The sequence below is a fragment of the Hyla sarda genome, unplaced genomic scaffold (assembly GCF_029499605.1).
Source record: "Hyla sarda isolate aHylSar1 unplaced genomic scaffold, aHylSar1.hap1 scaffold_645, whole genome shotgun sequence".
Lineage (NCBI taxonomy): Eukaryota > Metazoa > Chordata > Amphibia > Anura > Hylidae > Hyla > Hyla sarda.
In genome coordinates, this window is record NW_026610660.1 from 85,715 (window position 1) to 110,551 (window position 24,837).

The 24,837-nt window shown below is 54.2% G+C and overlaps 1 protein-coding gene across 1 annotated transcript in view; it reads left to right on the plus strand.

Moving 5' to 3' along the window:
• Positions 1–24,837, plus strand: part of LOC130342244 (fibroin heavy chain-like) — an 84,190-nt gene that overhangs the window by 42,436 nt on the left and 16,917 nt on the right. The window contains exons 6-24 of the mRNA XM_056554270.1: positions 586–621; positions 2,097–2,123; positions 5,880–5,912; positions 6,268–6,315; positions 7,416–7,442; positions 7,527–7,553; positions 7,627–7,668; positions 8,261–8,296; positions 8,386–8,625; positions 12,052–12,078; positions 13,273–13,311; positions 14,467–14,514; positions 14,693–14,719; positions 15,872–15,919; positions 16,032–16,058; positions 16,743–16,775; positions 16,855–16,881; positions 17,545–17,571; positions 17,680–17,709. Of these exons, the coding sequence (XP_056410245.1) occupies positions 586–621; positions 2,097–2,123; positions 5,880–5,912; positions 6,268–6,315; positions 7,416–7,442; positions 7,527–7,553; positions 7,627–7,668; positions 8,261–8,296; positions 8,386–8,625; positions 12,052–12,078; positions 13,273–13,311; positions 14,467–14,514; positions 14,693–14,719; positions 15,872–15,919; positions 16,032–16,058; positions 16,743–16,775; positions 16,855–16,881; positions 17,545–17,571; positions 17,680–17,709 (849 nt within the window). The remainder of the gene's footprint in view (positions 1–585; positions 622–2,096; positions 2,124–5,879; positions 5,913–6,267; positions 6,316–7,415; positions 7,443–7,526; positions 7,554–7,626; positions 7,669–8,260; positions 8,297–8,385; positions 8,626–12,051; positions 12,079–13,272; positions 13,312–14,466; positions 14,515–14,692; positions 14,720–15,871; positions 15,920–16,031; positions 16,059–16,742; positions 16,776–16,854; positions 16,882–17,544; positions 17,572–17,679; positions 17,710–24,837) is intronic.

A 24,837-nucleotide genomic window follows, 5' to 3' on the forward strand; every position in this document is an offset into this window, starting at 1 on the left:
TCCTGGTCTCTCATATATGTATCTGGTCCCTGGAGTAGAGGGACCTCACGTCTCTTGGGTTCCTGGGCCGTCATATGTTTCTGGTCCCTGGAGTAGAGGGACCTCACATCTCTTGGGTTCCTGGTGCTGTCATATATGTATCTGGTCCCTGGAGTAGAGGGACCTTACATCTCTTGGGTTCCTGGTGCTGTCATATATGTATCTGGTCCCTGGAGTAGAGGGACCTCACATCTCTTGGGTTCCTGGTGCTGTCATATATGTATCTGGTCCCTGGAGTAGAGGGACCTCACATCTCTTGGATTCCTGGTGCTGTCATATATGTATCTGGTCCCTGGAGTAGAGGGACCTCACATCTCTTGGATTCCTGGTGCTGTAATATATGTATCTGGTCCCTGGAGTAGAGGGACCTCATGTCTCTTGGGTTCCTGGGCCATCATATGTTTCTGGTCCCTGGAGTAGAGGGACCTCACATCTCTTGGGTTCCTGGTGCTGTCATATATGTATCTGGTCCCTGGAGTAGAGGGACCTCGCGTCTTTTGGGTTCCTGGTGCCGTCATTCCTTTCATTATCACAATTGTCTTTCAGGTTATGGAAATTACCTGGGCAATGTCCTGGGACAAGGTAAGTGTAACCCCTCCTCCTGCTGGCCCATTTACTACGGAGTCCATGGATTTATAAAGTGTAACCCCCCCCCCATCCTGCTGGCCCATTTACTGTGGGGTCCATGAACATATAAAGTGTAACCCCCCCTCCTGCTGGTCCATGGACGTATAAAGTGTGACCCCCCTCCTGTTGGCTCATTTACTGCGGGGTCCATGGACGTGTAAAGTGTGACCCCCCCCTCCCGTTGGCTCATTTACTGCGGGGTCCATGGACGTGTAAAGTGTAACCCCCCCTCCTGCTGGCCCATTTACTGCTGGGTCCATGGACGTATAAAGTGTAACCCCCCCTCCTGCTGGCCCATTTACTGCTGGGTCCATGGACGTATAAAGTGTGACCCCCCTCCTGTTGGCTCATTTACTGCGGGGTCCATGGACGTGTAAAGTGTAACCCCCCCCCCCTCCTGCTGGCCCATTTACTGCGTGGTCCATGGATTTATAAAGTGTAACCCCCCCCCCTCCTGTTGGCCCATTTACTGCAGGGTCCATGGATTTATAAAGTGTAACCCCCCTACCTGCTGGCCCATTTACTGCTTGGTCTATGGACGTATGAAGTGTAAACCCCCCTCCTGTTGGCCCATTTAGTGCAGGGTCCATGGACGTATAAAGTGTAACCCCCCCTCCTGCTGGCCCGTTTACTGCAGGGTCCATGGATTTATAAAGTGTAACCCCCCTCCTCCTGCTGGCCCGTTTACTGTGTGGTCCATTGACATATAAAGTGTAACGCTCCCCTCTTCTGTTGGCCCATTTACTGCGGGGTCCATGGACTTATAAAGTGTAACCCCCCCCCCTCCTGTTGGCCCATTTACTGCAGGGTCCATGGATTTATAAAGTGTAACCCCCCATCCTGCTGGCCCATTTACTGTGGGGTCCATGGACGTATAAAGTGTAACGCCCCTCCATCCTGCTGGCCCATTTACAGCTGGGTCCATGAACGTATAAAGTGTAACCCCCCCCCCTCCTGCTGGCCCATTTGCTGCGTGGTCCATGGATTTATAAAGTGTAACCCCCCCCCCCCCTCCTGCTGGCCCATTTACTGCAGGGTCCATGGATTTATAAAGTGCAACCCCCCCCCCCCCCCCTCCTGCTGGCCCATTTACTGCTGGGTCCATGGACGTATGAAGTGTAACCCCCCCTCCTGCTGGCCTATTTACTGCGGGGTCCATGGACGTATAAAGTGTAACCCCCCCTCCTGTTGGCTTATTTACTGCCGGGTCCATGGACGTATAAAGTGTAACCCCCCCTCCTGTTGGTCCATTTACTGCAGGGTCCATGGATTTATAAAGTGTAACCCCCCTCCTGCTGGCCCATTTACTGCAGGGTCCATGGACGTATAAAGTGTAACCCCCCTCCTGCTGGCCCATTTACTGTGCCCCCTTATATCCTGTGCTGCCTGTGATGGAGATCCCTGGATTTATCTGTATTGTTATATTGCAGGAATAGGAGCAAAACCATCAAAAGCAGGTAAAAGCCTAACCCCACCCCCAACCTCCTCTGATCAAAATGAGGGCCTTCTTTGCTCCGCCTCCTCTTCTATAGTAGTGCCTTCTTTGTCCGCCTCCTCTTCTATAGTAGTGCCTTCTTTGCTCCTCCTCCTCTTCTATAGTAGTGCCTTCTTTGTCCGCCTCCTCTTCTATAGTAATGCCTTCTTTGCTCCGCCTCCTCTTCTATAGTAGTGCCTTCTTTGCTCCTCCTCCTCTTCTATAGTAGTGCCTTCTTTGCTCCGCCTCCTCTTCTATAGTAGTGCCTTCTTTGCTCCTCCTCCTCTTCTATAGTAGTGCCTTCTTTGCTCCGCCTCCTCTTCTATAGTAGTGCCTTCTTTGCTCCTCCTCCTCTTCTAAAGTAGTGCCTTCTTTGCTCCGCCTCCTCTTTTATAGTAGTGCCTTCTTTGCTCCTCCTCCTCTTCTATAGTAGTGCCTTCTTTGCTCCTCCTCCTCTTCTATAGTAGTGCCTTCTTTGCTCCGCCTCCTCTTCTATAGTAGTGCCTTCTTTGCTCCTCCTCCTCTTCTATAGTAGTGCCTTCTTTGCTCCTCCTCCTCTTCTATAGTAGTGCCTTCTTTGCTCCTCCTCCTCTTCTCTAGTAGTGCCTTCTTTGCTCCTCCTCCTCTTCTATAGTAGTGCCTTCTTTGCTCCGCCTCCTCTTCTATAGTAGTGCCTTCTTTGCTCCTCCTCCTCTTCTCTAGTAGTGCCTTCTTTGCTCCTCCTCCTCTTCTATAGTAGTGCCTTCTTTGCTCCGCCTCCTCTTCTATAGTAGTGCCTTCTTTGTCCGCCTCCTCTTCTATAGTAGTACCTTCTTTGTCCTCCTCCTCTTCTATAGTAGTGCCTTCTTTGCTCCTCCTCCTCTTCTATAGTAGTGCCTTCTTTGCTCCTCCTCCTCTTCTATAGTAGTGCTTTCTTTGCTCCGCCTCCTCTTCTATGGTAGTGCCTTCTTTGTTCGCCTCCTCTTCTATAGTAGTACCTTCTTTGCTCCTCCTCCTCTTCTATAGTAGTGCCTTCTTTGCTCCTCCTCCTCTTCTATAGTAATGCCTTCTTTGCTCCGCCTCCTCTTCTATAGTAGTGCCTTCTTTGCTCCTCCTCCTCTTCTATAGTAGTGCCTTCTTTGCTCCTCCTCCTCTTCTATAGTAGTGCCTTCTTTGCTCCGCCTCCTCTTCTTCTATAGTAGTGCCTTCTTTGTCCGCCTCCTCTTCTATAGTAGTGCCTTCTTTGCTCCGCCTCCTCTTCTATAGTAGTGCCTTCTTTGCTCCGCCTCCTCTTCTATAGTAGTGCCTTCTTTGTCCGCCTCCTCTTCTATAGTAGTGCCTTCTTTGTCCGCCTCCTCTTCTATAGTAGTGCCTTCTTTGTCCGCCTCCTCTTCTATAGTAGTACCTTCTTTGTCCTCCTCCTCTTCTATAGTAGTGCCTTCTTTGCTCCTCCTCCTCTTCTATAGTAGTGCCTTCTTTGCTCCTCCTCCTCTTCTATAGTAGTGCCTTCTTTGCTCCGCCTCCTCTTCTTCTATAGTAGTGCCTTCTTTGTCCGCCTCCTCTTCTATAGTAGTGCCTTCTTTGCTCCTCCTCCTCTTCTATAGTAGTGCCTTCTTTGCTCCTCCTCCTCTTCTATAGTAGTGCCTTCTTTGCTCCGCCTCCTCTTCTATAGTAGTACCTTCTTTGCTCTGCCTCCTCTTCTATAGTAATGCCTTCTTTGCTCCTCCTCTTCTTCTATAGTAGTGCCTTCTTTGCTCTGCCTCCTCTTCTATAGTAATGCCTTCTTTGCTCCGCCTCCTCTTCTTCTATAGTAGTGCTTTCTTTGCTCCTCCTCCTCTTCTATAGTAGTGCCTTCTTTGCTCCTCCTCCTCTTCTATAGTAGTGCCTTCTTTGCTCCACCTCCTCTTCTATAGTAGTGCCTTCTTTGCTCCTCCTCCTCTTCTATAGTAGTGCCTTCTTTGCTCCACCTCCTCTTCTATAGTAGTGCCTTCTTTGCTCCGCCTCCTCTTCTATAGTAGTGCCTTCTTTGCTCCGCCTCCTCTTCTATAGTAGTGCCTTCTTTGCTCCGTCTCCTCTTCTTCTATGGTAGTGCCTTCTTTGCTCCTCCTCCTCTTCTATAGTAGTGCCTTCTTTGCTCCTCCTCCTCTTCTATAGTAGTGCCTTCTTTGCTCTGCCTCCTCTTCTATAGTAGTGCCTTCTTTGCTCCGCCTCCTCTTCTATAGTAGTGCCTTCTTTGCTCCTCCTCCTCTTCTATAGTAGTGCCTTCTTTGCTCCTCCTCCTCTTCTATAGTAGTGCCTTCTTTGCTCCGCCTCCTCTTCTTCTATAGTAGTGCCTTCTTTGTCCACCTCCTCTTCTATAGTAGTGCCTTCTTTGCTCCGCCTCCTCTTCTATAGTAGTGCCTTCTTTGCTCTGCCTCCTCTTCTATAGTAGTGCCTTCTTTGCTCCTCCTCCTCTTCTATAGTAGTGCCTTCTTTGCTCCTCCTCCTCTTCTTCTATAGTAGTGCCTTCTTTGTCCGCCTCCTCTTCTATAGTAGTGCCTTCTTTGCTCCGCCTCCTCTTCTATAGTAGTGCCTTCTTTGTCCGCCTCCTCTTCTATAGTAGTGCCTTCTTTGTCCGCCTCCTCTTCTATAGTAGTGCCTTCTTTGTCCTCCTCCTCTTCTATAGTAGTGCCTTCTTTGTCCACCTCCTCTTCTATAGTAGTGCCTTCTTTGCTCCGCCTCCTCTTCTATAGTAGTGCCTTCTTTGTCCGCCTCCTCTTCTATAGTAGTGCCTTCTTTGCTCCTCCTCCTCTTCTATAGTAGTGCCTTCTTTGCTCCGGCTTCTCTTCTTCTATAGTAGTGCCTTCTTTGTCCGCCTCCTCTTCTATAGTAGTGCCTTCTTTGCTCCTCCTCCTCTTCTATAGTAGTGCCTTCTTTGCTCCTCCTCCTCTTCTATAGTAGTGCCTTCTTTGCTCCGCCTCCTCTTCTATAGTAGTACCTTCTTTGCTCTGCCTCCTCTTCTATAGTAATGCCTTCTTTGCTCCTCCTCTTCTTCTATAGTAGTGCCTTCTTTGCTCTGCCTCCTCTTCTATAGTAATGCCTTCTTTGCTCCGCCTCCTCTTCTTCTATAGTAGTGCTTTCTTTGCTCCTCCTCCTCTTCTATAGTAGTGCCTTCTTTGCTCCTCCTCCTCTTCTATAGTAGTGCCTTCTTTGCTCCACCTCCTCTTCTATAGTAGTGCCTTCTTTGCTCCTCCTCCTCTTCTATAGTAGTGCCTTCTTTGCTCCACCTCCTCTTCTATAGTAGTGCCTTCTTTGCTCCTCCTCCTCTTCTATAGTAGTGCCTTCTTTGCTCCGCCTCCTCTTCTATGGTAGTGCCTTCTTTGTTCGCCTCCTCTTCTATAGTAGTGCCTTCTTTGCTCCGCCTCCTCTTCTATAGTAGTGCCTTCTTTGCTCCGTCTCCTCTTCTTCTATGGTAGTGCCTTCTTTGCTCCTCCTCCTCTTCTATAGTAGTGCCTTCTTCGCTCCTCCTCCTCTTTTATAGTAGTGCCTTCTTTGCTCCGCCTCCTCTTCTATAGTAGTGCCTTCTTTGCTCCACCTCCTCTTCTTCTATAGTAGTGCCTTCTTTTCTCCTCCTCCTCTTCTATAGTAGTGCCTTCTTTGCTCCTCCTCCTCTTCTATAGTGCCTTCTTTGCTCCGCCTCCTCTTCTCTTCTATAGTAGTGCCATCTTTGCTCGTCCTCTTATCATTGCCCCGACCTTCTGACCTCTCTGGTCTCCAGCAGGTTATGGAGCTGGAGGATATCCAAACATCGGAGGTAAGAGCTGCTCCCCCCCCCCCCCCCAAAAGTGATCTCTCTCTCCTTTATTTTGGGGGTGGGGAGGGGGTTATTATAATTATTTGGGGGGGTATTATAATTTGTATGAAGACCAGAATCCATCGAGTTTAACTCAAACCTTCTGATCTGGAGAAAGGAAAATCACCCAGAAATATTCTCCTTTACTCCAAGATCTCCAGGTTGGTGACTATTAGTGTCTGTTCCTCTTCTACAGCCGCCATTGTGCTGTGTACTAGGAGCAGGGTTATTATGATGGTGGGCCCCATGGGCAGTACTGTACCTCACATTACCCTGCCCCCACTCCTGTGTCTCATATGACTCCTCCTTTCTGTAGGATATGGGAATGGAGTGCCCGGGTATCCAAGTAACATCGCACAGCAAGGTATCACTGTCCACAATGTATTCTACTGGGGGGGACCCCTGCTCTACAGGGTGGGGGGGGGGTACACCTGCTCTACAGGGTGGGTGGGGGATCCCTGCTCTACAGGGTGGGGGGTACACCTGCTCTAAGGGGTGGGTGGGGGATCCCTGCTCTATGGGGTTGGTGGGAAGATCCCTGCTCTACGGGGTGGGTGGGGGGATCCCTGCTCTACAGGGTGGGGGGTACACCTGCTCTAAGGGGTGGGTGGGGGATCCCTGCCCTACAGGGTGGGGGGGGTACACCTGCTCTAAGGGGTGGGTGGGGGATCTCTGCTCTACGGGGTGAGTGGGGGATCCCTGCTCTACAGGGTGGGGGGGGGTACACCTGCTCTAAGGGGTGGGTGGGGGATCCCTGCTCTACAGGGTGGGGGGGGGTACACCTGCTCTAAGGGGTGGGTGGGGGATCCCTGCTCTATGGGGTGGGTGGGGGGATCCCTGCTCTATGAGGTGGGTGGAGGGATCCCTGCTCTATGGGGTGGGTGGGGGGATCCCTGCTCTACGGGGTGGATGGGGGGATCCCTGCTCTACAGGGTGGGGGGGTACACCTGCTCTACAGGGTGGGGGGGTACACCTGCTCTAAGGGGTGGTTGGGGGATCCCTGCTCTACAGGGTGGGGGGGGGGTACACCTGCTCTAAGGGGTGGGTGGGGGATCCCTGCTCTACGGGGTGGGTGGGGGGGATCCCTGCTCTATGGGGTGGGTGGGGGGACCCCTGCTCTACGGGGTGGGGGGGACCCCTGCTCTACGGGGTGGGTAGGGGGATCCCTGCTCTACGGGGTGGGTGGGGGATCCCTGCTCTATGGGGTGGGTGGGGGGGGGGGGACCCCTGCGCTATGTGGTGGGTGGGGGATCCCTGCTCTACAAGGTGGGGGAAAGACTGGTTCTAGATACACAAGGGATTAACTAGTACTAGATACATGGGGGTACACTAATCTAAAACACAATGAACACAATGGTTCTAGATATATGAGGGGTACCCATGGGATACAGCAGTCCTAGATACTCAAGGGATACACAGGTATTGGGAGCCCAGATTTTCTCACCTTGTGATTTCTCTTCTTAGGTTATGGAGGAAAACCCCCCAAGTCAGGTGAGAGAGGTTGTGGTTTTTGGGCCCTTTGTACAGGATGATGCTCATTCTCATGGTGTCTCCATTTTATTATCTCTTCTTCAGGATACAGAGCCGGGAATTATCAGACAGGTAACGTCCCCTTCACCCTCCTCCCTCCATCCTCCCCATAGGTCAGGCTCAATATTGTGTCTTATGTCCACAGGATATGGAGCTGGGAACTACCCGCAGTACGAAGAACAAGCAGGTGGGTCCTGTTCACTGGACTCCCCTTCCTTCTGTGGTCTTTTTCTCTGTGGCCTCCATTCTGTGGTCTCTCTTTTTCTCAGTGGCCTCCATTCTGTGGTCTTTCTGTCTGTGACCTCCATTCTGTGGTCTTTCTGTCTGTGGCCTCAATTCTGTGGTCTCTCTTTTTGTCTGTGGCCTCCATTCTGTGGACTTTCTTTCTCTCTGTGGCCTCCATTCTGTGGTCTCTTTCTCTCTGTGACCTCCACTCTGTGGTCTCTTTCTCTCTGTGGCCTACATTCTGTGGTCTCTCTTTCTGTCTGTGGCCTCCATTCTGTGGACTGTCTTTCTCTCTGTGGCCTCCATTCTGTGGTCTCTCTTTCTGTCTGTGGCCTCCATTCTGTGGACTGTCTTTCTCTCTGTGGCCTCCATTCTGTGGTCTCTCTTTCTGTCTGTGGCCTCCATTCTGTCGACTGTCTTTCTCTCTGTGGCCTACATTCTGTGGTCTCTTTCTCCCTGTGGCCTCCATTCTGTGGTCACTTTCTCTCTGTGGCCTCCATTCTGTGGTGTCTCTCTTCTGGTTTTATCATTTTTGTTCTTCTTCCTTTCTTCAGGCTACGGAGCCGGGAGTTACCCTCAGTACGGTGCAGGTATCTTCTTCCCGATCCTCCATCTTCTGGTTTCCTCTTGTATACGATTACATTGTTGGTGCTCATCTCTTCTGACTTCTCTTCTTCAGGCTACCAGAATGGCGCTGGTCCATACCCCAGTAATGGCGCTGGTCCATACCCCAGTAATGGTGCTGGTCCATACCCCAGTAATGGCGCTGGTCCATACCCCAGTAATGGTGCTGGTCCGTACCCCGGTAATGGCGCCGGTCTGTACCCCAGTAATGGCGCTGGTCCATACCCCGGTAATGGCGCCGGTCTGTACCCCAGTAATGGCGCTGGTCCGTATCCTGGTAATCTCCAACAACAAGGTACCAATGTTATTCCTTCTTACCGGTGGCTCCAGATATAAGGTCACCCAATAGTTCATGAGGGAAATCACAAACACATAAAAATGCTCCCGGTATTATATAAATATCAGAGGATCAGTAAATAAGAGGAAAAATCAGGATCAGAGGACCGAGTGGGATCAGAGGACCGAGGGGGATCAGGATCAGAGGACCCAGTGGGATCAGAGGACCTAGTGGGATCAGGATCAGAGGACGGAGTGGGATCAGGATCAAAGGACTGAGTGGGATCAGGATCAGAGGACTGAGTGGGATCAGGATCAGAGGACTGAGTGGGATCAGGATCAGAGGACGGAGTGGGATCAGGATCAGAGGACGGAGTGGGATCAGGATCAGAGGACGGAGTGGGATCAGGATCAGAGGACGGAGTGGGATGAGGATCAGAGGACCGAGTGGGAGGAGGATCAGAGGACCGAGTGGGATGAGGATCAGAGGACCGAGTGGGATGAGGATCAGAGGACCGAGTGGGATGAGGATCAGAGGACCGAGTGGGATGAGGATCAGAGGGCCGAGTGGGATGAGGATCAGAGGGCCGAGTGGGATGAGGATCATAGGGCCGAGTGGGATCAGGATCAGAGGACCGAGTGCCGAGTGGGATCAGGATCAGAGGACCGAGCGGGATCAGGATCAGAGGACCGAGCGGGATCAGGATCAGAGGGCCGAGCAGGATCAGGATCAGAGGGCCGAGCGGGATCAGGATCAGAGGGCCGAGCGGGATCAGGATCAGAGGGCCGAGCGGGATCAGGATCAGAGGGCAGAGTGGGATCAGGATCAGATGGTTGAGTAGGATCAGAGGGCCGAGTGGGATCAGGATCAGAGGGTCGAGTGGGATCAGAGGGCCGGGTGGAATCAGAGGGCCGAGTGGGATCAGGATCAGAGGGCCGAGTGGGATCAGGATCAGAGGGCCGAGTGGGATCAGGATCAGAGGGCTGAGTGGGATCAGGATCAGGAAAGGATGAGGTCATACATGAGGAGATTCCAGTGATCAGGATTTAGAGAATTAGAAATGATCAGAAATGAGGAATTATGGATCAGAACCAGGAATGATATAGGACAATGACCATTAATCAGGGGTCAGGGGTGATAAGGTATAAGGACAATGACCATTAATCAGGGGTCAGGGGTGATAAGGTATAAGGACAATGACCATTAATCTGGGGTCAGGGGTGATAAGGTATAAGGACAATGACCATTAATCAGGGGTCAGGGGTGATAAGGTATGAGGACAATGACCATTAATCTGGGGTCAGGGGTGATAAGGTATGAGGACAATGACCATTAATCTGGGGTCAGGGGTGATAAGGTATGAGGACAATGACCATTAATCAGGGGTCAGGGGTGATAAGGTATAAGGACAATGACCATTAATCAGGGGTCAGGGGTGATAAGGTATAAGGACAATGACCATTAATCTGGGGTCAGGGGTGATAAGGTATAAGGACAATGACCATTAATCAGGGGTCAGGGGTGATAAGGTATGAGGACAATGACCATTAATCTGGGGTCAGGGGTGATAAGGTATGAGGACAATGACCATTAATCAGGGGTCAGGGGTGATAAGATATCAGGGGCAATGGCCATTAATCAGGGGTCAGGGGTGATAAGGTATAAGAACAATGACCATTAATCTGGGGTCAGGGGTGATAAAGTATGAGGATAATGACCTTTAATCAGGGGTCAGGGGTGATAAGGTATAAGGACAATGACCATTAATCTGGGGTCAGGGGTGATAAGGTATAAGAACAATGACCATTAATATGGGGTCAGGGGTGATAAGGTATGAGGATAATGACCTTTAATGAGAGGTCAGGGGTGATAAGATATGAGGGGCAATGGCCAGGCCTTAGACTAGATGCCATGATGAAGTATCGGAGGATGGATCCATTACAGGTGGGAAAACTAAAGGTGAATTTCTATTAATTTCAGGTTATGGAGCGAAACCTTCTAAACTAGGTGAGATGACCCCCATCATACATGACCCCCCATCATACATGACCCCCACCATCATACATGCCCCCCCCATCATACATGGCCCCCCATCATACATGGCCCCCCCACCATACATGACCTCCCACCATACATGACCCCCCATCAGGATCAGAGGACGGAGTGGGATCAGGATCAGAAGACGGAGTGGGATCAGGATCAGAGGACCGAGTGGGATGAGGATCAGAGGACCGAGTGGGAGGAGGATCAGAGGACCGAGTGGGATGAGGATCAGAGGACCGAGTGGGATGAGGATCAGAGGACCGAGTGGGATGAGGATCAGAGGACCGGGTGGGATGAGGATCAGAGGGCCGAGTGGGATGAGGATCAGAGGGCCGAGTGGGATGAGGATCATAGGGCCGAGTGGGATCAGGATCAGAGGACCGAGTGCCGAGTGGGATCAGGATCAGAGGACCGAGCGGGATCAGGATCAGAGGACCGAGCGGGATCAGGATCAGAGGGCCGAGCGGGATCAGGATCAGAGGGCCGAGCGGGATCAGGATCAGAGGGCCGAGCGGGATCAGGATCAGAGAGCCTGACCATTAATCAGGGGTCAGGGGTGATAAGGTATAAGGACAATGACCATTAATCAGGGGTCAGGGGTGATAAGGTATGAGGACAATGACCATTAATCAGGGGTCAGGGGTGATAAGGTATGAGGACAATGACCATTAATCAGGGGTCAGGGGTGATAAGGTATAAGGACAATGACCATTAATCTGGGGTCAGGGGTGATAAGGTATAAGGACAATGACCATTAATCAGGGGTCAGGGGTGATAAGGTATGAGGACAATGACCATTAATCAGGGGTCAGGGGTGATAAGGTATAAGGACAATGACCATTAATCTGGGGTCAGGGGTGATAAGGTATAAGGACAATGACCATTAATCAGGGGTCAGGGGTGATAAGGTATTAGGACAATGACCATTAATCAGGGGTCAGGGGTGATAAGGTATGAGGACAATGACCATTAATCTGGGGTCAGGGGTGATAAGGTATAAGGACAATGACCATTAATCTGGGGTCAGGGGTGATAAGGTATAAGGACAATGACCATTAATCAGGGGTCAGGGGTGATAAGGTATTAGGACAATGACCATTAATCAGGGGTCAGGGGTGATAAGGTATGAGGACAATGACCATTAATCTGGGGTCAGGGGTGATAAGGTATGAGGACAATGACCATTAATCAGGGGTCAGGGGTGTTAAGGTATAAGAACAATGACCATTAATATGGGGTCAGGGGTGATAAGGTATGAGGATAATGACCTTTAATGAGAGGTCAGGGGTGATAAGATATGAGGGGCAATGGCCAGGCCTTAGACTAGATGCCATGATGACGTATCGGAGGATGGATCCATTACAGGTGGGAAAACTAAAGGTGAATTTCTATTAATTTCAGGTTATGGAGCGAAACCTTCTAAACTAGGTGAGATGACCCCCATCATACATGACCCCCCATCATACATGACCCCCACCATCATACATGGCCCCCCCATCATACATGGCCCCCCCACCATACATGACCTCCCACCATACATGACCCCCCATCATACATGACCCCCACCATCATACATGGCCCCCCCATCATACATGGCCCCCCATCATACATGGTCCCCCCACCATACATGACCTCCCACCATACATGACCCCCCATCATACATGGCCCCCCCATCATACATGGCCCCCCATCATACATGGCCCCCCCATCATACATGGCCCCCCCCACCGTACATGGCCCCCCCACCGTACATGGCCCCCCCACCGTACATGGCCCCCCCACTGTACATGGCCCCCCCACCGTACATGGCCCCCCCACCGTACATGGCCCCCCCACCGTACATGACCCCCCACCATACATGGACCCCCCATCATACATGGACCCCCCATCATACATGGACCCCCAGCATACATGCCCCCCCACCATACATGGACCCCCCAACATACATGGACCCCCCAACATACATGGACCCCCCAACATACATGACCCCCCCATCATACATGACCCCCCATCATACATGACCCCCCACCATACATGGGCCCCCCACCATACATGGGCCCCCCACCATACATGGGCCCCCCACCATACATGGCCCCCCACCATACATGGGCCCCCACCATACATGGACCCCCCACCATACATGGGCCCCCCACCATACATGACCCCCCACCATACATGGACCCCCACCATACATGGGACCCCACCATACATGGTCCCCCCACCGTACATGGGCCCCCCACCATACATGGCCCCCACCATACATGGACCCCCCACCATACATGGGCCCCCACCATACATGGACCCCCACCATACATGGGCCCCCCACCATACATGGACCCCCCCACCATACATGGACCCCCCCACCACACATGGACCCCCCACCACACATGGACCCCCCATCACACATGGACCCCCCATCATACATGGCCCCCCACCATACATGGCCCCCCACCATACATGGACCCCCCACCATACATGTACATTCTATCATACTATCATTTATGAGGGTTGTACCTGCCCTCAGGAACCCAAACCCTTTTTCAGTATAAGCCGCGCCCTATAATAGCGACACATTGGATATGGTCCAGGTAACTGATCTTGTGTCTCCTCTCATGTCTGTAGGTTATGGGGCCGCTGGATACCCGAATGCGGCTCAAAGAGGTAAATGCCCCATCAGATCCTCCTTCTGGTGTCCTCCACCAGATCCTGCCCGCTTTATATTAACTGGCTGATGCTTCTTCCCCGTTCATTTCCCTCTTGTTGCTTCTCCTTTCATCATCATCATCATCATCATCATCATCATCGTCATCCTTTCTCTTCCTATTGTTTCATGTTCTTTACCCTTATTCTCCCCCTCCTGTTGCTTCTTCTTCATCATCCTTCCTCTTCCTCCTCCTGTTGCTTCTTCTTCATCATCCTTCCTCTTCCTCCTCCTGTTGCTTCTTCTTCATCATCTTTCCTCTTCCTCTTCCTGTTGCTTCTTCTTCTTCTTCTTCTTCTTCATCATCTTTCCTCTTCCTCCTCCTGTTGCTGCTTCTTCTTCATTATTATCCTTCCTTTTCCTCCTCCCGTTGCTTCTTCTTCTTCTTCATTATCATCCTTCCTCTTCCCCCCTGTTGCTTCTTCTTCTTCATTATCATCCTTCCTCTTCCTCCTCCTGTTGCTTCTTCTTCTTCTTCTTCTTCATTATCATCCTTCCTCTTCCTCCTCCTGTTGCTTCTTCTTCTTCTTCTTCTTCATTATCATCCTTCCTCTTCCTCCTCCTGTTGCTTCTTCTTCTTCTTCTTCATTATCATCCTTCCTCTTCCTCCTCCTGTTGCTTCTTCTTCTTCTTCATTATCATCCTTCCTCTTCCTCCTCCTGTTGCTTCTTCTTCTTCTTCATTATCATCCTTCCTCTTCCTCCTCCCGTTGCTTCTTCTTCTTCTTCTTCTTCATCATCTTTCCTCTTCCTCCTCCTGTTGCTGCTTCTTCTTCATTATTATCCTTCCTCTTCCTCCTCCCGTTGCTTCTTCTTCTTCTTCTTCTTCATTATCATCCTTCCTCTTCCCCCCTGTTGCTTCTTCTTCTTCATTATCATCCTTCCTCTTCCTCCTCCTGTTGCTTCTTCTTCTTCATTATCATCCTTCCTCTTCCTCCTCTTGTTGCTTCTTCTTCTTCTTCATTATCATCCTTCCTCTTCCTCCTCCTGTTGCTTCTTCTTCTTCTTCTTCATTATCATCTCTCCTCCTCCTCCTCCACCCCCTCTTTCTTTTCCTTTATTGTTCCTCTTGCACCCACGTCAGCCATTTTATAATAATTATTTCTCTTCTTTTAGGCTACAGAAATGGATATGGTGGATATCCCAGCAACTTCCAGCAGCAAGGTAAATGTTGTCCCTGCACTCTAAATACAGCAGATCCATAACTACTGTCCTGTCTACGTATTGCTACATACTCTGTGTAGACCAGAGAACTATTCATGTACTTTATAGGAACTTGTGATATACACAAACATATGGAGCATGCTTGGAATATGTTATTGACACCAACTTTATCTTACAGGAAAATCAGGAAAGCCACCAAAGGCCGGTATGTACAACCCTTTTCCTGGTATCGCTGCATTCAGACACATGGGGGTCCAGGAGTCTGAAGAACTTATGAACCTGAGGGTCCTGGGAATATGAGGCCCTGGTTGGGTGGAGAGGCTGGGATCCTGATGGTTTTGGGAAGATTAGGGACTGGTTGGATAGAGATGCTAGGGGGCTGAGGGTATTTGGAGGTTTAGATCTGGTTGGATAGAGATGCTACAGGGCTGAGGGTCTTTGGAGGATGAGATCTGGTTGGATAGAGAAGCTGGGGGGTTAGGGGTCTTTGAGGTTGAGATCTGGTTGGATAGAGATGCTAGGGGGCTGAGGGTCTTTGAAGGATGAGATCTGTTTGGATAGATATACTAGGGACTGAGGGTCTTTATAGGATGAGATGTGGTTGGATAGATAGGCTAGGAGGCTGAGGGTCTTTAGAGGATGAGATGTGGTTGGATAGATAGGCTAGGAGGCTGAGGTTCTTTGGAGGATGAGATCTGGTTGGGTAGATATGCTGGGGGGCTGAAGGTCTTTGGAGGATGAGATCTGGTTGGATAGAAATGCTAGGGTACTGAGGGTCTTTGGAGGATGAGATCTGGTTGGATAGAGATGCTAGGAGACAGAGGGTCTTTGGAGGATAAGATTTGGTTGGATAGAGATGCTAGGGGCTGAGGGTCATTGGAGGACGAGATGTGGTTGGTTAGAAATGCTGGGGGTTGAGGGTCTTTGTAGGATGAGATTTTGTTGGATAGAGATGCTAGGGGGGCTGAGGGTCTTTGAAGGATGAGATCTGGTTAGATGGATATGCTAGGGGGCTGAGAGTCTTTGGAGGATGAGATGTGGTTGGATGGAAATGCTGGGGGGCTAAGGGTCTTTGGAGGATGATATCTGGTTGGATAGAAATGCGGGGGGCTGAGGGTCTTTGGAGGATGAGATCTGGTTGCCTAGAGATGCTAGGGGGCTGAGGGTCTTTGGAGGATGAGATCTGGTTGGATAGAGATGCTAGGGGACTGAGGGTCTTTGGAGGATGAGATCTGGTTGGATAGAGATGCTAGGTGACTGAGGGTCTTTGAAAGATGAGGGTCTGATGCTCTTGATCCTGATGGTTTCCGGGTTCTTCTCGGATCTTCCACTGATAATTCTCCACATTGTGTTGCAGGATACGGGAATGGTGCTGGAATCTTTCCAAGCGCCACCGGTCTACAAGGTAAGGATACAGAAGTGGCCCCTCTGTATGTATGGGGCCCCTCTTGGTCATACACTGGGGTGGGGACTCGTGTCATTGGTTGTTAGTTACAGAATGTTCATTCATATTTCAGGTGGAATTGGAAAACCTTCAAAAGCAGGTACGTGTACTCTCATCTGAGCCCTAAGACAATGGGGCAAACGGCCAGAGCCCCTGTGATATTGTGTTCTTTGTTCTTATATATTGGGCTCTATGATCCGTTATATTAAGCTCTATGATTTGTTATATTGGGCTCTATGATCTGTTATATTAAGCTCTATGATCTGTTATATTGGGCTCTATGATCTGTTATATTGGGCTCTATGATCCGTTATATTAAGCTCTATGATCTGTTATATTGGGCTCTATGATCTGTTATATTGGGCTCTATGATCTGTTATATTGGGCTCTATGATCTGTTATATTGGGCTCTATGATCCGTTATATTGGGCTCTATGATCCATTATATTGGGCTCTATGATTCGTTATATTGGGCTCTATGATCCGTTATAATGGGCTCTATGATCCGTTATATTGGGCTCTATGATCCGTTATGTTGGGCTCTATGATCCGTTATGTTGGGCTCTATGATCCGTTATATTGGGCTCTATGATCCGTTATATTGGGCTCTATGATCTGTTAAATTGGGCTCTATGATCTGTTATATTGGGCTCTATGATCCGTTATATTGGGCTCTATGATCCGTTATATTGGGCTCTATGATCCGTTATATTGGGCTCTATGATCCGTTATATTGGGCTCCCTCCATTCTTTACACTGATAGAGTTCTCCCCTCTCTTTGCAGCTGCCGGTTACCCAAACAGCTTCTTCCCACAAGGTATGATGGGTGTAGTGGGCCGAGGTCTTTATGGGGTGATGCTGGTGACTGGTATATAGACGACCTTTCTCTATTACAGGTCTGGGAGCCAAATCAGCAAAAGCAGGTACCGAAAACTGAAGATTAGGATGACCTCTGACCTGTTACTATTACGTTTTTAGTGCCCCAGAGTATAACCACCATCAACCCCTGTATCACCCCCATCCTCCCCTGTATCACCCCCATCTTCCTATCCTTACCTCCCCCTGTATCACCCCATCATCCTATCCTTACCTTCTCCTGTATCACCCCCATCATCCCCCTGTATCACCCCATTATCCTATCCTTACCTCCTCCTGTATCACCCCCATCATCCCCCTGTATCACCCCCATCATCCTATCCTTACCTCCCCCTGTATCACCCCATCATCCCCCTGTATCACCCCTATCATCCTATCCTCACCTCCTCCTGTATCACCCCATCATCCTATCCTTACCTCCCCCTGTATCACCCCCATCATCCCCCTGTATCACCCCCATCATCCTATCCTTACCTCCTCCTGTATCACCCCCATCCTCCCCCTGTATCACCCCCATCATCCTATCCTTACCTACCCCTGTATCACCCCCATCATCCCCCTGTATCACCCCCATCATCCTATCCTCACCTCCTCCTGTATCACCCCCATCATCCTATCCTCACCTCCTCCTGTATCACCCCCATCATCCCCCTGGATCACCCCATCATCCCTTGTATCCTCTCTGACCTCTCCTCCTCATATCTCCCCAGGTCAGTACCAGCAGCCTTATCCTAATGGTGAGTTCACATTGTGCCCCCTCCATGCCCGGATTGGTCGCCCTCTATATCACCCCCTGTGACAGATGACACCATATCCGCTAAACACTCCCTTGTTTGTCATTTCAGGTTTTTCCAATATTCAAGGCAATGGGAAAGGTCAGTGCTGGATGCAGTGATGACTGGGGGCTCCGGGCTGTGAGGGGATGGGGGAGATGTGAGGATAACTGGGGGCTCAGGGCTGAGGGGACGGGGGAGATGTGAGGAAAACTGGGGGCTCAGGGCTGTGAGGGGACGGGGGAGATGTGAGGAAAACTGGGGGCTCAGGGCTGTGAGGGGACGGGGGAGATGTGAAGATAACTGGGGGCTCAGGGCTGTGAGGGGACGGGGGAGATGTGAGGATAACTGGGGGCTCAGGGCTGTAAGGGGCAGGGGGAGATGTGAGGAAAACTGGGGGCTCAGGTCTGTGAGGGGACGGGGGGAGATATGAGGATAACTGGGGGCTCAGGGCTTTGAGGGGGCGGGGGAGATGTGAGGATAACTGGGGGCTCAGGGCTGTGAGGGGACGGCGGGAGATGTGAGGATAACTGGGGGCTCAGGGCTGTGAGGGGATGGGGGAGATCTGAGGATAACTGGGTGCTCAGGGATGTGAGGGGACGGGGGAGATGTGAGGATAACGGGGGGCTCAGGGCTGTCAGGGGACGGGGGAGATGTGAGGATAACTGGGGGCTCAGGGCTGTGAGGGGACGGGGAGATGTGAGTATAATGGGGGGCTCAGGGCTGTGAGGGGACGGCGGAGATGTGAGGATAACTGGGGGCTCAGGGCTGAGGGGACGGGGGAGATGTGAGGATAACTGGGGGCTCAGGACTGTGAGGGGACGGGGGGAGATGTGAGGATAACTGGGGGCTCAGGGCTGTGAGGGGACGGGGGAGATGTGAGGATAACTGGGGGCTGAGGGCTGAGGGGACGGGGGGAGATGTGAGGATAACTGGGGGCTCAGGGCTGTGAGGGGATGTGGGAGATGTGAGGATAACTGGGGGCTCAGGGCTGAGGGGATGGGGGAGATGTGAGGATAACGGGGGGCTCAGGGCTGTGAGGGGACGGCGGGAGATGTGAGGATAACTGGGGGCTCAGGGCTGTGAGGGGATGGGGGGAGATCTGAGGATAACTGGGGGCTCAGGGCTGTGAGGGGATGGGGGGAGATGTGAGGATAACTGGGGGCTCAGGGCTCTGAGGGGACAGGGGGAGATGTGAGGATAACTGGGGGCTCAGGGCTGTGAGGGGACGGGGAGATGTGAGGATAACTGGGGGCTCAGGGCTGTGAGGGGACGGGGGAGATGTGAGGATAACTGGGGGCTCAGGGCTGAGGGGACGGGGGAGATGTGAGGATAACTGGGGGCTCAGGGCTAAGGGGGCGGGGGAGATGTGAGGATAACTGGGGGCTCAGGGCTGTGAGGGGACAGGGGGAGATGTGAGGATAATTGGGGGCTCAGGGCTGTGAGGGGACAGTGGGAGATGTGAGGATAACTGAGGGCTAAGGGCTTTGAGGGGACGAGGGGAGATGTGAGGATAACGGGGGGCTCAGGGCTGTGAGGGGATGGGGGAGATGTGAGGATAACTAGGGGCTCAGGGCTGAGGGGACGGGGGGAGATGTGAGGATAACGGGGGGCTCAGGACTGTGAGGGGACGGGGGAGATGTGAGGAAAACTGGGGGCTCAGGGCTGTGAGGGGACGGGGGGAGATGTGAGGATAACTTGGGGCTCAGGGCTGTGAGGGGACGGGGGAGATGTGAGGATAACTGGGGGCTCAGGGTTATGAGGGGATGGGGGGATATGTGAGGATAACTGGGGGCTCAGGGCTATGAGGGGATGGGGGGATATGTGAGGATAACTGGGGGCTCAGGGCTGTGAGGGGACGGGGGAGATGTGAGGATAACTGGGGGCTCAGGGCTGTGAGGGGACGGGGGGAGATGTGAGGATAACGGGGGGCTCAGGACTGTGAGGGGACGGGGGAGATGTGAGGATAACTGGGGGCTCAGGGCTGTGTGGGGAAGGGGGGATATGTGAGGATAACTGGGGGCTCAGGGCTGTGAGGGGACGGGGGAGATGTGAGGATAACTGGGGGCTCAGGGCTGTGAGGGGACGGGGGGAGATGTGAGGATAACTGGGGGCTCAGAGCTGTGAAGGGACGGGGGGAGATGTGAGGATATCTGGGGGCTCAGGGCTGTGAGGGGACGGGGGGAGATGTGAGGATAACTGGGGGCTCAGGGCTGTGAGGGGACAGGGGGAGATGTGATGATAACTGGGGGCTCAGGGCTGTGAGGGGACGGGGGGGGAGATGTGAGGATAACGGGGGCTCAAGGCTGTGAGGGGACGGGGGAGATGTGAGGATAACTGAGGGCTCAGGGCTGTGAGGGGATGGGGGAGATGTGAGGATAATTGGGGGCTCAGGGCTGTGAGAGGACAGGGGGAGATGTGAGGATAACTGAGGGCTCAGGGCTGTGAGGGGACGGGGGAGATGTGAGGATAACTGGGGGCTCAGGGCTGTGAGGGAACAGGGGGAGATGTGAGGATAACTGGGGGCTCAGGGCTGTGAGGGGACGGGGGAGATGTGAGGATAACTGGGGGCTCAGGGCTGTGAGGGGACGGGGGAGATGTGAGGATAACTGGGGGCTCAGGGCTGAGGGGACGGGGGGGAGATGTGAGGATAACTGGGGGCTCAGGGCTGTGAGGGGACGGGGGAGATGTGAGGATAACTGGGGGCTCAGGGCTGTGAGGGGACGGGGGGGAGATGTGAGGATAACTTGGGGCTCAGGGCTGTGAGGGGACGAGGGAGATGTGAGGATAACTGGGGGCTCAGGGCTGTGAGGGGACGGGGGGGAGATGTGAGGATAACTGGGGGCTCAGGGCTGTGAGGGGATGGGGGGAGATGTGAGGATAACTGGGGGCTCAGGGCTGTGAGGGGACGGGGAGATGTGAGGATAACTGGGGGCTCAGGGCTGTGAGGGGATGGGGGAGATGTGAGGATAACTGGGGGCTCAGGGCTGTGAGGGGACGGGGGAGATGTGAGGATAACTGGGGGCTCAGGGCTGTTAGGGGACGGGGGAGATGTGAGGATGACTGGGGGCTCAGGGCTGAGAGGGGACGGGGGAGATGTGAGGATAACTGGGGGCTCAGGGCTGTGAGGGGACGGGGGGAGATGTGAGGATAACGGGGGGCTCAGGGCTGTGAGGGGACGGGGAGATGTGAGGATAACTGGGGGCTCAGGGCTGTGAGGGGACGGGGGAGATATGAGGATAACTGGGGGCTCAGGGCTGTGAGGGGACAGGGGGGAGATGTGAGTATAACGGGGGGCTCAGGGCTGTGAGGGGACGGGGGAGATGTGAGGATAACTGGGGGCTCAGGGCTGTGAGGGGACGGGGGAGATGTGAGGATAACTGGGGGCTCAGGGCTGTGAGGGGACGGGGGGAGATGTGAGGATAACTGGGGGCTCAGGGCTGTGAGGGGACGGGGGAGATGTGAGGATAACTGGGGGCTCAGGGCTGTGAGGGGACGGGGGGGAGATCTGAGGATAATGGCGGGCTCAGGGCTATGAGGGGACGGGGTAGATGTGAGGATAACTGGGGGCTCAGGGCTGAGGGGACGGGGGAGATGTGAGGATAACATGGGGCTCAGGGCTGTGAGGGGACAGGGGAGATGTGAGGATAACTGGGGGCTCAGGGCTGTGAGGGGACGGGGGAGATGTGAGGATAACGGGGGGCTCAGGGCTGTGAGGGGACGGGGGGAGATGTGAGGATAACTAGGGGCTCAGGGCTGTGAGGGGACGGGGGAGATGTGAGGATAACTGGGGGCTCAGGGCTGAGGGGACGGGGGAGATGTGAGGATAACATGGGGCTCAGGGCTGTGAGGGGACAGGGGAGATGTGAGGATAACTGGGGGCTCAGGGCTGTGAGGGGACGGGGGAGATGTGAGGATAACTGGCGGCTCAGGGCTGTGAGGGGACGGGGGGAGATGTGAGGATAACTGGGGGCTCAGGGCTGTGAGGTGACGGGGGAGATGTGAGGATAACTGGGGGCTCAGGGCTGTGAGGGGACGGGGGAGATGTGAGGATAACGGGGGGCTCAGGGCTGTGAGGGGACGGGGAGATCTGAGGATAACGGGGGGCTCAGGGCTGTGAGGGGACGAGGGAGATGTGAGGATAACTGGGGGCTCAGGGCTGTGAGGGGACGGGGGGAGATGTGAGGATAACTGGGGGCTCAGGGCTGTGAGGGGACGGGGGGAGATGTGAGGATAACTGGGGGCTCAGGGCTCTTAGGGGACGGGGGAGATGTGAGGATAACTGGGGGCTCAGGGCTGTGAGGGGACGGGGGAGATGTGAGGATAATTGGGGGCTCAGGGCTGTGAGGGGACGGGGGGGAGATGTGAGTATAACGGGGGGCTCAGGGCTGTGAGGGGACGGGGGAGATGTGAGGATAACTGGGGGCTCAGGGCTGTGAGGGGACGGTGGAGATGTGAGGATAACTGGGGGCTCAAGGCTGTGAGGGGACGGGGGGAGATGTGAGGATAACTGGGGGCTCAGGGCTGTGAGGGGACGGGGGAGATGTGAGGATAACTGGGGGCTCAGGGCTGTGAGGGGACGGGGGGGAGATCTGAGGATAATGGGGGGCTCAGGGCTGTGAGGGGACGGGGGAGATGTGAGGATAACTGGGGGCTCAGGGCTGAGGGGACGGGGGAGATGTGAGGATAACATGGGGCTCAGGGCTGTGAGGGGACAGGGGAGATGTGAGGATAACTGGGGGCTCAGGGCTGTGAGGGGACGGGGGGAGATGTGAGGATAACTGGGGGCTCAGGGCTGTGAGGGGACGGGGGAGATGTGAGGATAACTGGGGGCTCAGGGCTGAGGGGACGGGGGAGATGTGAGGATAACTGGGGGCTCAGGGCTGTGAGGGGACGGGGGAGATGTGAGGATAACTGGGGGCTCAGGGCTGTGAGGGGACAGGGGAGATGTGAGGATAACTGGGGGCTCAGGGCTGTGAGGGGACGGGGGGAGATGTGAGGATAACTGGGGGCTCAGGGCTGTGAGGGGACGGGGGAGATGTGAGGATAACTGGGGGCTCAGGGCTGTGAGGGGACGGGGGGGAGATGTGAGGATAACATGGGGCTCAGGGCTGTGAGGGGACGGGGGAGATGTGAGGATAACTGGGGGCTCAGGGCTGTTAGGGGACGGGGGAGATGTGAGGATAACTGGGGGCTCAGGGCTGTGAGGGGACGGGGGGGGAGATGTGAGTATAACGGGGGGCTCAGGGCTGTGAGGGGACGGGGGACATGTGAGGATAACTGGGGGCTCAGGGCTGAGGGGACGGGGAGATGTGAGGATAACGGGGGGCTCAGGGCTGTGAGGGGACAGGGGAGATGTGAGGATAACTGGGGGCTCAGGGCTGTGAGGGGACGGGGGAGATGTGAGGATAACTGGGGGCTCAGGGCTGTGAGGGGACGGGGGGAGATGTGAGGATAACTGGGGGCTCAGGGCTGTGAGGGGACGGGGAGATGTGAGGATAACTGGGGGCTCATGGCTGTGAGGGGATGGGGGAGATGTGAGGATAACTGGGGGCTCAGGGCTCTTAGGGGACGGGGAGATGTGAGGATAACTGGGGGCTCAGGGCTGTGAGGGGACGGGGGAGATGTGAGGATAATTGGGGGCTCAGGGCTGTGAGGGGACGGGGGGGAGATGTGAGTATAACGGGGGGCTCAGGGCTGTGAGGGGACGGGGGAGATGTGAGGATAACTGGGGGCTCAGGGCTGTGAGGGGACGGTGGAGATGTGAGGATAACTGGGGGCTCAAGGCTGTGAGGGGACGGGGGGAGATGTGAGGATAACTGGGGGCTCAGGGCTGTGAGGGGACGGGGGAGATGTGAGGATAACTGGGGGCTCAGGGCTGTGAGGGGACGGGGGGGAGATCTGAGGATAATGGGGGGCTCAGGGCTGTGAGGGGACGGGGGAGATGTGAGGATAACTGGGGGCTCAGGGCTGAGGGGACGGGGGAGATGTGAGGATAACATGGGGCTCAGGGCTGTGAGGGGACAGGGGAGATGTGAGGATAACTGGGGGCTCAGGGCTGTGAGGGGACGGGGGGAGATGTGAGGATAACTGGGGGCTCAGGGCTGTGAGGGGACGGGGGAGATGTGAGGATAACTGGGGGCTCAGGGCTGAGGGGACGGGGGAGATGTGAGGATAACTGGGGGCTCAGGGCTGTGAGGGGACGGGGGAGATGTGAGGATAACTGGGGGCTCAGGGCTGTGAGGGGACAGGGGAGATGTGAGGATAACTGGGGGCTCAGGGCTGTGAGGGGACGGGGGGAGATGTGAGGATAACTGGGGGCTCAGGGCTGTGAGGGGACGGGGGAGATGTGAGGATAACTGGGGGCTCAGGGCTGTGAGGGGACGGGGGGGAGATGTGAGGATAACATGGGGCTCAGGGCTGTGAGGGGACGGGGGAGATGTGAGGATAACTGGGGGCTCAGGGCTGTTAGGGGACGGGGGAGATGTGAGGATAACTGGGGGCTCAGGGCTGTGAGGGGACGGGGGGGGAGATGTGAGTATAACGGGGGGCTCAGGGCTGTGAGGGGACGGGGGACATGTGAGGATAACTGGGGGCTCAGGGCTGAGGGGACGGGGAGATGTGAGGATAACGGGGGGCTCAGGGCTGTGAGGGGACAGGGGAGATGTGAGGATAACTGGGGGCTCAGGGCTGTGAGGGGACGGGGGAGATGTGAGGATAACTGGGGGCTCAGGGCTGTGAGGGGACGGGGGAGATGTGAGGATAACTGGGGGCTCAGGGTTGTGAGGGGACGGGGGAGATGTGAGGATAACGGGGGGCTCAGGGCTGTGAGGGGATGGGGAGATCTGAGGATAACGGGGGGCTCAGGGCTGTGAGGGGACGAGGGAGATGTGAGGATAACTGGGGGCTCAGGGCTGTGAGGGGACGGGGGGAGATGTGAGGATAACTGGGGGCTCAGGGCTGTGAGGGGACGGGGAGATGTGAGGATAACTGGGGGCTCATGGCTGTGAGGGGATGGGGGAGATGTGAGGATAACTGGGGGCTCAGGGCTGTTAGGGGACGGGGGGGAGATGTGAGGATAACTGGGGGCTCATGGCTCTGAGGGGATGGGGGAGATGTGAGGATAACTGGGGGCTCAGGGCTGTGAGGGGACGGGGGAGATGTGAGGATAATTGGGGGCTCAGGGCTGTGAGGGGACGGGGGGGAGATGTGAGTATAACGGGGGGCTCA